At 42.3% G+C, this 13,464-nt stretch overlaps 1 protein-coding gene across 1 annotated transcript in view; it reads left to right on the forward strand.

Moving 5' to 3' along the window:
- Positions 1-936: 936 nt before the first annotated feature.
- Positions 937-13,464, forward strand: part of LOC109925897 (zinc finger protein 271-like) — a 64,542-nt gene continuing 52,014 nt past the window's right edge. The window contains exon 1 of the mRNA XM_048611158.1: positions 937-1,691. Within this exon, the coding sequence (XP_048467115.1) occupies positions 937-1,691 (755 nt within the window). The remainder of the gene's footprint in view (positions 1,692-13,464) is intronic.

A 13,464-nucleotide genomic window follows, 5' to 3' on the forward strand; every position in this document is an offset into this window, starting at 1 on the left:
AAGAACAAATATTGAAATTTTATTTGGCTTTAATTTAGCCACCTGCTGGGAGATGGAGAGAGTTGGGGTCCAGGAGCTGAGAATTCAGTAATTTCAGTATTGCTTTGTGGTTAACTAATTAGGACAAAAACCAGAAATCAAAATGGGCCATGAGACCGATAGAAGCTGGTGAAAACCTAAATTTCAGGGCAGCATAGAGAATGAAGGAAGGAGATCCTGGGTGGTTTGGAGGACCTACCTTCATCAAATTTTCGCAAGTCAGTTTTGCACACAAGGTGAAAGTCTGCTATTCTGTACAATTAGGGTGTTTCAGATTTACGTACATATTAATGACGGAGGTGAATTATCAAACATTTTTTTGTAGAAATTTCTTTTAAAGCTTAGGAAGTATCCAGCACTTTATTTGAATTTAAGTACAGAGGATAGTGTGTGTGTGAAAGGTAGGGATTTATCGCTTTGAGGGTAACAAGAAAGGAAAAAGTATTCCATAACAACTTGAACTCCCTGTTCTAATTTTTTTTGTCATCTTCTTTCACAGGGTATTAGAGGAGGAGGGTTTACATTGCGAATCTCAAGTCAAACATCAAGTCAAGATCTGATAGAGTCACTTCTTTCATCAGGAGTTGAATATCGTCAGCCTTTGAATGTGGGAGGCTAAATGTTTATCTGTTCTGTCTGAGGGAAAACTTGCCAAACAGTAATATGACTGGAAAAACACAGACACACGTAGCCTGTATGTGTGTTCCAGTGAACTGACTGTAGACATAGCTTTAACCATTTTCACAGGTTGAGTAAGTGTCAAAAGAGCTTTAACCAGTTCTAATTACTGAAACGGAAATTATACTACTGAAGTGGAGAGAGACCATACATGGGTTCCGTGTGTGGACAAGACTTAACCTGATCAATGGTCTTGGAGAGAAACAAGAACACCCCACCATGGAAAAACTGTGGAAATGTGGAGAGTGTGGGAAGAAATTCAAATACCCATCCTGGCTGGAAGATCATCGACGCAGGCATACTGTTGAGATGCTGTTTCCCTGCTCAGTTTGTGGGAAAGGATTCACTCGGTCATCCACCCTGCGGAAACATCAGCGAGTTCACACGGGGGAGAAGCCATTTACCTGTACTCAGTGTGGAAAGAGTTTCAGGCAATCAGACAACCTCATTTCACATCAGCGAGTCCACACTGGGGAGAGGCCTTTCTTTTGCACCAATTGTGGGAAAGCATTCACTGGCTTATCTCCCCTTATTTCACACCAGCGACTTCACACTGGAGAGAAACCATTCACATGCCCTGACTGTGGAAAGGGATTCTCTCGGTCAGCCAACCTGTTGTCGCATCAACGGGTTCATACTGATGAAAAACCCTTCATCTGCTCTCACTGTGGAAAGTGTTTCAGGCACTCATCCAACCTCACTGCACACCAGCGAGTTCACACCGGGGAGAGGCCATTCAATTGCTCCACGTGTGAAAAAACATTCACTCATTTGTCCAGCCTCATTTCACACCAGCGGGTTCATACTGGGGAGAAGCCATTCTCCTGCTCTGTGTGTGGGAAAGGATTTACTCAGTCAGGCAACTTGGTGGTACACCAGGGAGTTCACACTGGGGAGAAACCGTTCACCTGCTCCAAGTGTGGGAAAGGATTTACACGGTCAGCCAGCCTCACGTTACACCAACGAATTCACAAATGATCACAAGCGTTGGATTTTGCTGCTACTGCTATTGCTTATCACTTTCAGGGCTGAACAGTTTTGCTTTTGACAGTTGGGATTCATTTCTGCTAATGTTAGTAATCCCTGTGGTAGTGCTGGAGTCTAGTATTCTGGATAGTGTTTCCAGGGCTGCGGGTTATTTTGAGAATGAGTATCACTGTTCTTTCCCTATAAATCAGGAATTCTCATCCGAACTTAGTTTAGAGTAATTCCATGAAATTTTAATTCAATCCTAAATTGGTTTTTGTTGTGACTGGTACAGTTCAGTGTCAATAAAGTTCCACAGATTAACATCTCCAGTGAGGAAGCCCCGATGAATTCTTGCTGGCACTTCTGACTGAATTGCACGTTCCACGCAGCAGCACTTCATTAATCACCAGAAAGGGAATAGGAATCGAGGAGAATCAAGAATCTCCAAACATTAACCCTTCATCTGGCACGGATATCCATTCGGCACAGGAATGGAGACAAATTCATTTAAGGTGCTGGAAGAAATCATCATCCAATATATTTGTAAAATCTGAGGAAAATTATAAAATATTAGATAAATTTTTTTTGTCTTCTGAAGAATGCTTCCATTGAGTCCTGGCGGACACACAGCCCAAGCCTACTGTTTCTGCCAAGGACATGTCTCTTGCACACGTCTTGAAGTGGAGATGTTGGTGTTGGACAGGAGTGGACAAAGCCAGAAGCTACATAACACCTGGTTAGAGTTCAACAGGTTTATTTGAAGTCACACACTTTCGGAGCGCTGCACCTTTGTTGGGTGAAGTGGAGGGAAGCACATGGGCACAGAATTTTTATGTAGAGAAGTAATGGTAAAATAATCCAGGCAATCAAAAGTGTCAGACAGTATGAGGAAAGTGTCAACAGCTGAATAGCAAGTGAAGCGATGACCTATGATCCAATTAATAATCACAAAAAATCAAAATTTTGTAATTTTTGACACTTTGGATCACCTACAAAGACATTATTAAGTCTGTTGACACTTCACTCACACCATTTGTATTCATCTTTTGACACACTTAATTACCTGGATTATTTCACCATCATTTCTGTGCATAAAAGTTCTGTGCCTGTGTGCTTCCCCCACTTCACCTGACGAAGGAGCAGTGCTTCAGAAGCTTGTGATTTCAAAGAAACCTTTTGGACTATAGACAGGTGTAATGTAAGTTCTGATAAATCCTGAAAGAAGATATTTCTAACCCTGATACGTTTGGATTTTTAAAAAAAAAATCAGTCATGGGATATGAGCATTGCTGACCAGGTTAGTGCTGTTAGGGAGTTAGGGGGTGGTGAGGTCCAGGAATTTTATCCTGCAAAAGTGAATGAATGGCAGTATATTTCCAAGTCAGGGTGGTGTGTGTCTTGGCAAGAAATTTACAGGTGGTGGTTGTGATGATACTGTGCTTTTAAGAAATGTGTTCTGTCCTGTTACTGTTGCAGTGGGGTTTTGCCACAGTGCTACAGAGGTATTGTTATGGAGGGGGAATGGCCAAACCCTTCTGATACTTAAACCGACACAAGCCCCAATCTGCTATTATGGGAGTGGACATTCTCTTCTAATAGTTAGTCCCGAAACACCCAGAGAAGCTCACCTTCTCTCTCGTAATCTGTTAAATTAATGGTTGAAGGAAAGGAAATCCCTGATCCACTTTATAAATAACAGGTAACAATTTATTTATTTAACCTTTACAATGAACAAATTAAAAGAGATACTAACAAACCAAACAATCTCCCCCTCCTTTATACTAACTACTCCATAGCTGTTCTAAATGCTATTGGAATACTGTTCAAGTAAACACAAGTCCCCATAAATCCAATTAATAAGAACACAAATTAAACCTAATCTCTCCAAGTTTAGAGACTCTCTTCTTGGACCTCTTACTTTCCCCTGCTGATCTTCCTTTACAGATGTCTTTCGGTAATTGCTTCTATGAGGACTTGTAACTAAACTACCATAGTGTCTTTAAATTAGATGGACTTTCTCTGAGAGCAAAAGGTGTTGTCCTGTGGCAGTTGCTTCTCTCCCTCTCACTGCTACTTTTTTAAAAAAAAAACACTTTTTCTTAAATACCACCACTAATGCAACAAATTCTCAGAATATTATTGGGTTCAGGCTGTCAACATAATCAGATTTAAATTTGATAGATTTTGAAATGCTTTGAAAGGACCACAGCACTTCTTTCCCCACTGTCATTTTTACCAACAAGTTCTAACTTCCTGCCTTCTAATTCATAAATACTTCGCAACACCTCCACCCTTAAGAAAAAAAATGAATCATCATCGTGAAAAGATGGCTTCATATTTTTTTTTAAATCTTAACACTATTGCCGCAGGATAGATAGTTCAGTTAACTAAAGTTATACCTTTCCTACTAATTCTACATATAATATGAAAAACACTGGACTATACTGGTTCCATTTTATCTACACATTTTCTTTTAAACCCACGATTATGCATCTCCAATAACTGGAGGCGATGACCTAGTGCTATTATGGATGTTGTGGACGTTGGAGTGCACATGCAAAGCTGCATTAGGACACTATTTAAACAGGCCAGGACACACTGCAACACTCCAGAACTACACAGGAAAGAGGAAGAACACTTGTACAAAATCCTCACTTTAAACGCATATCCCTGCAACCTCATCCATAGATGCCTATAAACAGACAAGGGGAGGACACCATACAACCTAACACACTGGCCACACTGCCCTACATCAAGAACACGTTGGAACTGACATCGAGACTCCTAAGACCACTAGGAATCATGGTGGCCCACAGCCACTCTACAACAAACACTTACAAGGATTAAAGACCCCATTCACACAACATGTAGAACACGTGGTTTACAAAATACCATGCAACGACTGCCACAGACATTACATTGGACAGACAGGAAGGAGACTAGCCATCAGAATGCATGAACATCAGCTAGCAGTAAAACGGTGCGACGAACTCTCCTTAATATTGGTACACTCAGACAATGAAAGCCATCAAATGAAGTGGGACAAGGTAACCATAGTAGCCCAAGGCAAATATAGACATGCATGGGAATTCCTGGAGGCATGGTTCTCCACTCATACTTGTATCAACAAACATATAGAATTGGACCCCATATACAAACCCATACAGATCAAAACTGGAAATGACCGTACTCACCATAATGGACTGGACAGTATAAATTCCAAGTGGAGTAGAATAACGTCCTCACTATCCATGGGTATTGTGCCGGAAGATTGGAGAGTAGCAAACATCATTCCCTTGTTCAAAAAAGGGAATAGGGATAACCCTGGAAATTACAGGCCAGTTAGTCTTACTCCAGTGGTGGGCAAATTATTGGAAAGGGCTCTGAGAGATAGGATTTATGATCACTTGGATAGACACAGTTTGATTTGTGATAGTCAGCATGGATTTTTGAGGGGTAGATCATGCCTCACAAATCTTACTGAATTCTTTGAAGAGGTGACCAAACAGGTGGATGAAGGTAGAGCAGTGGATGTGGTACACATGGATTTTGTTTACCGGCACCCTCGGGCGACTGTTTGTGTGGAGTTTGCACGTTCTCCCCTTGTCTGCGTGGGTTTCCTCCCAGTATTCCGGTTTCCTCCCACAGTCCAAAGATGTGCAGGCTAGGTGGATTGGCCATGCTAAATTGCCCATAGTGTTCAGGGATGTGTAGATTAGGTGGGTTATAGGGGGATGAGTCTGGGTGGGATACTCTGAGGGTCGCTGTGGACTTGTTGGGCCGAAGGGCCTGTACCCACACTGTAGGGATTCTATGATTCTAAGTAAGGCGTTTGATAAGGTTCCCCATGGCAAGCTCATGCAGAAAGTAAGGAGGCATGGGATAGGGGGCAATGTGGCAGATTGGATTCAGAATTGGCTGGCCCTTCGAAGACAAAGGGTGGTAGTCGACGGAAAATACTCAACATGGTGCTCAGTTACGAGTGGTGTACAACAAGGATCAGTTCAGGGTCCTCTTCTATTTGTGATTTTTGTAAATGATTTGGATGTAGGAGTGGAAGATTGGATTAGTAAGTTCGTGGATGATATGAAGATGGGTTGAATTGTGGAGGGCTGTTCTGGGTTACAAAGGGACGTTGATAGAGGATGCAGAGCATGGCTGAGAAGTGGCAGATGGAGTTTAACCCTGAAAAGTGTGAGGTGATTCATTTTGGAAGGACAAATTTGAAAGCAGAATACAAGGTTAACAGAAAGATTCTTGGCAGTGTGGAGGAGCAGAGGGATCTTCGGGTTCATGTCCACAGTTCCCTGAAAGCTGCCACCCAGGTGGATAGAGTTGTTAAGAAGGCGTATGATGTGTTAGCTTTCATTAATAGAGAGACTGAGTTCAAGAGCCATGAAGTTATGCTCCAGCTATACAAAAGCCTGGTTCGGCCACATCTGCAGTATGGTGTCCAGTTCTGGTCACCTCATTACAAGAAAGATGTGGAAGCGTTGGAAAAGGTGCAGAGGAGATTTACCAGGATGTTGCCTGGATTGGAGGGAAGGTCTTACGAGGAAAGGTTGAGAGAGCTAGGGCTCTTCTCTTTAGAACGATGAAGGATGAGAGGTGACTTGATAGAGGTGTACAAAATGATCAGAGGTATAGATAGAGTGGACAGCCAGAGACTTTTTCCTGGGGTGGAGGTAGCTATTACGAGGGGGCATAGTTTTAAAGTGAGTGGAGGTAGATATAGGGGAGACGTCAGAGGTAGGTTCTTTACTCAGAGAGTGGTGGAGCGTGGAATGCATTGCCGGAGAGGGTAGTGGAGTCGGCCTCATTAGGGGCATTTAAGCGGCTATTAGATAGGCATGTGGATGATAGTATAAGGTAGGGGTGGAGGTTAGATAGACCTTAGGTTTAGGGTAAAAGTTCGGCACAACATCGTGGGCCGAAGGGCCTGTACTGTTCTATGTTCTAACACCGCTTCATCGGAAGCTCCACTGATTATGTCACCTAGTACGGTGATGAAACGTTTGAACAAAAACAAGCCAGCTCGGTGAGCAAGTCAACAGCCTCATCCACAACCTGAGCTACAGATTTTCGCCAAAACTTTAAAGGTTTCAGGAAATTTGGTGTGGCTATAACTGATACAGTGGTTAACATTGTTTTTAAATTCTCAAATACCTCCTGGCATTGTTCTGTGCACTGAAATTTCATGTTCTTCTTAAGCAAATCTGTCAGCGTTGTGACCCCGCTACTAAAGTTTGCCACAAACCTCTGGTAGAATGTCCGGCAGGTACACAGGTCACTGAAAGTGGCAACGCAGGTGGAGAAGGTAGTCAACAAGGCATATGGCATGCTTGCTTTCAATGGCTGGGGCATTGAGTTTAAAATTTGGCAGGTCATGTTGCAGCTTTAGAGAACCTTAGTTAGGCCTCATTTGGAAGATTGTGTTCAGTTCTGATCGCCACACTACCAGAAGGAATTGGTGGCTTTGGAGAGGGTACAGAAAAGATTTATCAGGATGTTGCACAGTATGGAGGGCATTAGCTATGAGGAGAGTTTGGAGAAACTTGGGTTATTCTCACTGGAATGACGGAGGTTGCGGGGCGACCTGATGGAGGTCTACAAGATTATGAAGGGCATGGACAGAGTGGACAGTCAGAAGCTTTTTCCCAGGGTGGAAGAGTCAGTTACCAGGGGCCATAGGTTTAAGGTGCGAGGGGCAAAGTTTAAAGGTGATACACGAGGCAAGTTTTTTATACAGAGGGTAGTGGGTGCCTGGACTCGCTGCCAGGGGAGGTAGTGGAAGCAGATACTATATGACTTTTACAGGGCGTCTTGACAAATACATGAATAGGATGGGAATAGAGGGATATGGACCCTGGAAGAGTAGGGGGTTTTAGTTACGACGGGCAGCACGTCGATGCAGACTTGGAGGGCCTGTTCCTGTACTGTAATTTTCTTTGTTCTTTGTTTAACCCACTCAGCCCCAAAAAGTTGAAGCATCTCTTTCTTCGAGGATGGTCTTGGAAATTCCTCGATCGCCTTTGTCTTTCCGTTCCTTGGGGTCATCCTTCCATGTCTGAAGTTATGTCGCAAGAATGTCACTTCTACCATCGCAAATTCCATTTTTGCCAAGTTTATGACCAGTTTTGCCTCCATTAGTGTTTTAAAGAGCTCTGCCAAATGCAGTATATGATCTTTCCATGAATGGCTAAAGATCACTGAGCTGTCTACATAGACAGCACAATAAGTCAATCCCTGCCACAACTCTGTTCATTAGCCTTTGAAATGTGGCTGGTGCATTCTTCATTCCAAAGGACATTACTTTGAATTGAGACAGACCATTTGGTGTTACAAATGCAGAAACTTCTTTCGCTCTCTCTGACAAAGGTACTTGCCAGTAACCACAGAGTAAGTCCAAATGTGTGATGTAAGTGGCTTGTCCAACTTTTTCCACACAATCCTACAGCCTTGGAATTGGGTATGAGTCAGATTTAGTTATGGTGTTGATCTTCCGATAATCCACGCAGAACCATTGAGTGCCATCAGGTTTCAGAACCAACACGACCGGCGAACTCCACTCTCTTTGACTTGGCTCAATGATGTCTTCTTGGAGCATCGCTTCCACTTTCTTCTGTACCTGTGTGCCTTTAGAAAGATTAAGCCTGTAGGGGTGTTGATTTATCGGAACAGTATTCCCTACTTAAACCTCGTGCATTATAATACTAATCCTCCCATTTCTATTCCCACATACGTCTTCATATTTCTGCAACAAACCTTTCAATTCAATCCTTCATTCCTGAGACAGACAATTCACTATCCTATTCCATTCTCTAAGGATTTCCTCATTCTTTAGTTTATTTCTAGGCATATCAAAATCCAAAGATTCTGATTCCTCATTCTGAGGAGCAGCAACTAATACCTGTTTCTCCAGTTCCCTTTCCAAAGGCGCTAGTTTTATTATTTCTGTGGCTTTCCTACCATTTGAAAAGTATGACAGGTAAGGCAAAAATCAACCATGTCCTTATGTAATCTAGGCCAAAAGAAGTGCTTTTAGATTTTAGCCTGAGTCTTCCTCATTCCTAAATGACCTCCTTCTGGCAACACAGTCTGGTGCACACATGGGTTTCTTTTTTTCACCTGTGGTAAAGTGCTCCCAGCGTCATCTACTTTTTTGTTTTTTGTGGAAGGATCTCTCTTTTTCCTAATTTCTAATCCTCACGAAATGAAATTGCTTGTCGGAAGCTAAATTTTGATTTATGCATTAATACATATTCGTCAGCCATCTCTGCCGCTGTTCTTACTTTGGTAACTTTCTGTTCCTCAATATGAGTTCTTATCATCTCTGGAAGTGAGTTTTTAAATTCCTCCAGAAGAATATTCTCTCTAAGATCCTCGTGTCTTTTCTAACTTCAATGCTGTCAACCATCTATTGAAGTTGCTATGTTTAATTCTTTTAAAATCAACATAACTCTGACCTGGTTCTTCCTTTATGTTTCTGAACTGTTGACTATATGCTTCTGGTGTCGGTTCATAGGTGCTCAGAATAGCCTGTTTTACTTCTTCTTATTCTCTTGACCCCCTCATCCGACAGCCCTGCCTACCAGCTTAGTCTGAATTAATGTTACCCACATTTCCACTGGCCTATCCACCTCTCATGATTTTGTAGACCTCAATCAGGTCCCCCCTCAACCTCCGTCTTTCTAATGTATATAATCCTAATCTACTCAACCTCCCTTCGTAGCTAGCGCCCTCCATACCAGGCAACATCCTGGTGAACCTCCTCTGCACCCTCGCCAAAGCATCCACATCCTTTTGGTAATGTGGCGACCAGAACTGTACGCAGTATTCCGAATGTAGTCAAACCAAAGTCCTATACAACTGTAACATGACCTGCCAACTCTTGTACTCAATACCACGCCCAATGAATGAAAGCATGCCGTATGCCTTCTTGGCCACTCTAATGACTTGCGTTGCCACCTTCAGGGTACAATGGACCTGAACACCCAGATCGCTCTGTGCATCAATTTTCCCCAGGGCTTTTCCATTTACTGTACAGTTCGCTCTTGAATTGGATCTTCCAAAATGCATCACCTCGCATTTGTCTGGATTGAACTCCATCTGCCATTTCTCCGCCCAACTCTCCAATCTATCTATATTCTGCTGCATTCTCCAACAGTCCCCTTCACTATCTGCTATTCCACCAATCTTAGTGTCATCTGCAAACTTGCTAATCAGACCATCTATACGTTCCTCCAGATCATTTACGTATATCACAAACAACAGTGGTCCCAACACGGATCCCTGTGGAACACCACTGGTCACAGTTCTCCATTTTGAGAAACTTCCTTCCACTACAACTCTCTGTCTCCTGTTGCCCAGCCAGTTCTCTATCCATCTAGCTAGTACACCCTGAACCCCATTCGACTTCGCTTTCTCCATCAGCCTACCATGGGGAACCTCATCAAACGCCTTACTGAAGTCCATGTATATGACATCCACAGCCCTTCCCTTATCTATCAACTTTGTTACTTCCTCAAAGAATTCTATCAAGTTGGTAAGACATGACCTTCCCTGCACAAAACCATGCTGCCTATCACTAATAAGCCCATTTTCTTCCAAATGTAAATAGATCCTATCCCTCAGTATCTTCTCCAGCAGCTTCCCCACCACTGACGTCAGGCTCACCGGTCTATAATTTCCTGGATTATCCTTGCTACCCTTCTTAAACAAGGGGACAACATTAGCAATTCTCCAGTCCTCTGGGACCTCAAGGATGCTGCAAAGATATCTGTTAAGGCCCCAGCTATTTCCTCTCTTGCTTCCCTCAGTAACCTGGGATAGATCCCATCCGGACCTGGGGACTTGTCCACCCTAATGCCTTTGGAATACCCAACACTTGCCCCCTCCTTATGCTGACTTGACCTAGAGTAATCAAACATCTATCCCTAACCTCAACATCCGTCATGTCCCTCTCCTCAGTGAATACCGACGCAAAGTACTCATTAAGAATCTCACTCATTTTCTCTGACTCCTCGCATAACTTCCCTCCTTTGTCCTTGAGTGGGTCAACCCTTTCTCTAGTTACCCTCTTGCTCCTTATGTATGAATAAAAGGCTTTGGGATTTTCCTTAACCCTGTTTGCTAAAGATATTTCACGACCCCTTTTAGCCCTCTTAATTCCTCTTTTCAGATTGGTCCTACTTTCCCGATATTCTTCCAAAGTTTCGTCTGTTTTCAGTCACCTAGACCTTATGTATGCTTCCTTTTTCCTCTTTGCTAGTCTCACAACTTCACCTGTCATCCATGGTTCCCTAATCTCGCCCTTTCTATCCCTTATTTTCACAGGGACATGTCTGTCCTGCACTCTAATCAACCTCTCTTTAAAAGCCTCCCTCATATCAAATGTGGATGTACCCTCAAACAGCTGCTCCCAATCCACATTCCCCAGCTCCTGTTGAATTTTGCTATAGTTGGCCTTCCCCCAGTTCAGCACTCTTCCTTTAGGACCACTCACGTCTTTGTCCATCAGTATTCTAAAACTTACAGAATTGTGATCACTGTTCCCAAAGTAATCCCCTACTGAAACTTCAACCACCTGGCCAGGCTCATTCCCCAACACCAGGTCCAGTATGGCGCCTTCCCGAGTTGGACTATTTACATACTGCTCTAGAAAACCCTCCTGGATGCTCGTTACAAATTCTGCTCCATCTAAACCTCTAACAGTCAATGTTGGGAAAATTAAAATCTCCCATCACCACAACCCTGTTGCTCCTACATTTTTCCGTAATCTGTCTACATATTTGTACGTCTATCTCACGCTCACTGTTGGGAGGCCTGTAGTACAGCCCCAACATTGTTACCGCACTCTTCCTGTTTCTGAATTCTGCCCAAGGAAAGGGAATTCCTGATCCACTTTATAAGTAACAAGTAACAATTTATTCATTTAACCTTAGCAATGAACAAATTAAAAGAGATACTAACAAAGTGAACAATTTCCCCCCTTTATACTAACTACTCCCTAACTGTTCTAAATTCTACTGGAATACTGTTCAAACAAACACAAGTCCCATTTAATAAATCCAATTAATAAGAACACAATAAATTAAAACTTAAGAGATAGTAGGAACTGCAGATGCTGGAGAATCTGCGATAACAAGGTGTAGAGCTGGATGAACACAGCAGGCCAAGCAGCATCAGAGGAGCAGGAAGGCTGACATTTCGGGCCTAGGCCCTTCTTCAGAAAAAAATCTCCTTTACAGATGTCTTTCTGTAATTGCTTCTATGAGAACTTTTAACTAAACTACCATGGCACCTTTAAATTAGATGGACTTTCTTTGGGAGCAAACGGTGTTGTCTTATGGCAGTTAGCTCTCTCCCTCTCCCTGCCAATTTTGAAAAAAAAACATTTTCATAAATATCACCAATGATGCCACAAATTCTCACAATATTATTGGGTGCAGGCTAGTAACACAGTCAGATTTAAATTCGATTGGTTTTTGGTTTCTAAGGACTTGGTTTCAATTGATTGGATAAATCTGAATTTGTAGTCAAAACATCAAAACAAGTCTGAGGTTTTGCCTTTCACCTGTAAGACCCTTTTGCTACAAGTGTTTCCATTTCAAGTATTTTCTGCAAGTGTACTCTCCGGTTACTCTCAGACCTACATTTAAAAAATCCCTACGCACAGACAAAGCACAAATCCTTTAAAGGGACAATGGCACTTCTTTTCCCTATTGTTATTTTTACTGACAAATTCTAACTTTCTGCTTTCCAATTCATAAATACTTTGCAGCTTCACAACAGTATCTCCTCCCAGCACACAGTATGTAAGTAGCTTTGGGTTTCTCCCAATGTGTTTTTTCAGAATAAGACAGAAGAATCGTGAGTGGACAAGGTCAGGTTAACATGGACCCAGAAGACTTTGGTTTTGCTTTGAGTGTTTGTTTTTGTCAATTAGCTGCTGAAGCAGATAGCAAGAACTCTCTCTGCTTCTAGATTGAAGACTTAAAGTTTCCCCTTAGAAATCAGGAGGGGCAGATTGTTTCTTCTACTAGACTGGAGAGAAGTCAGAACATCGAATTACAACTATTTTACTGCATTGCATTTTGCCAAGGGAAGTGTTTATGGGATAATGTTTGTATTGGAACAGTCAATGATTAGTGGTTAAATAATATTGTCTTGTTATGTATGTCAGTAGAGTAAAGCCAAACCGATTCTTCATTTCGTTGCATTTTAATTACATTGTAGGAATAAAAGGTATTTTGATTAAAGCTTAGTGGTGGGGACCAATCAAATCCTATCTGGAACACAGTACCTAAACTTACCTTTAAAATAAAAGTTAGGGTCCAGGCTATCTCCATAAACTATTTTTGGGAAGGTTGGTTTGCATTCTAACAGGTGTTCCTACTGCATATGCTTCCCTCATATTTCTGGGTGATGGAGGTCATGAATTTTTGAAGATGTTCAGGATGGTGGTTGCGTGAAGTACTTCCTTTAGTTGGCATACTCTGCTTCAGTAGTGAAGGGAGTGAATGTTGAAGATAGTGGATGGGGTCAAATTTGACTTCTTATCCATATATGGACCAATAGTCTGTATAAAGGTTAAAAAGGCTCTCCAGCCAAAAATAATTGTTTTGGCAAGGAAAAACATTTGCAATTTATCCAGACTGGCATTGACTCAATTTCGACTCTTTGGCTCACACCAGCTTACCATTAAGAGGAAACACCATTACCAGGTACAAAGACCGGCACTCATTCAGCTCACTGTTTGTCACAGAGTCCTACAGC

Source organism: Rhincodon typus, chromosome 23 (assembly GCF_021869965.1).
Source record: "Rhincodon typus isolate 14 chromosome 23, sRhiTyp1.1, whole genome shotgun sequence".
NCBI lineage: Eukaryota > Metazoa > Chordata > Chondrichthyes > Orectolobiformes > Rhincodontidae > Rhincodon > Rhincodon typus.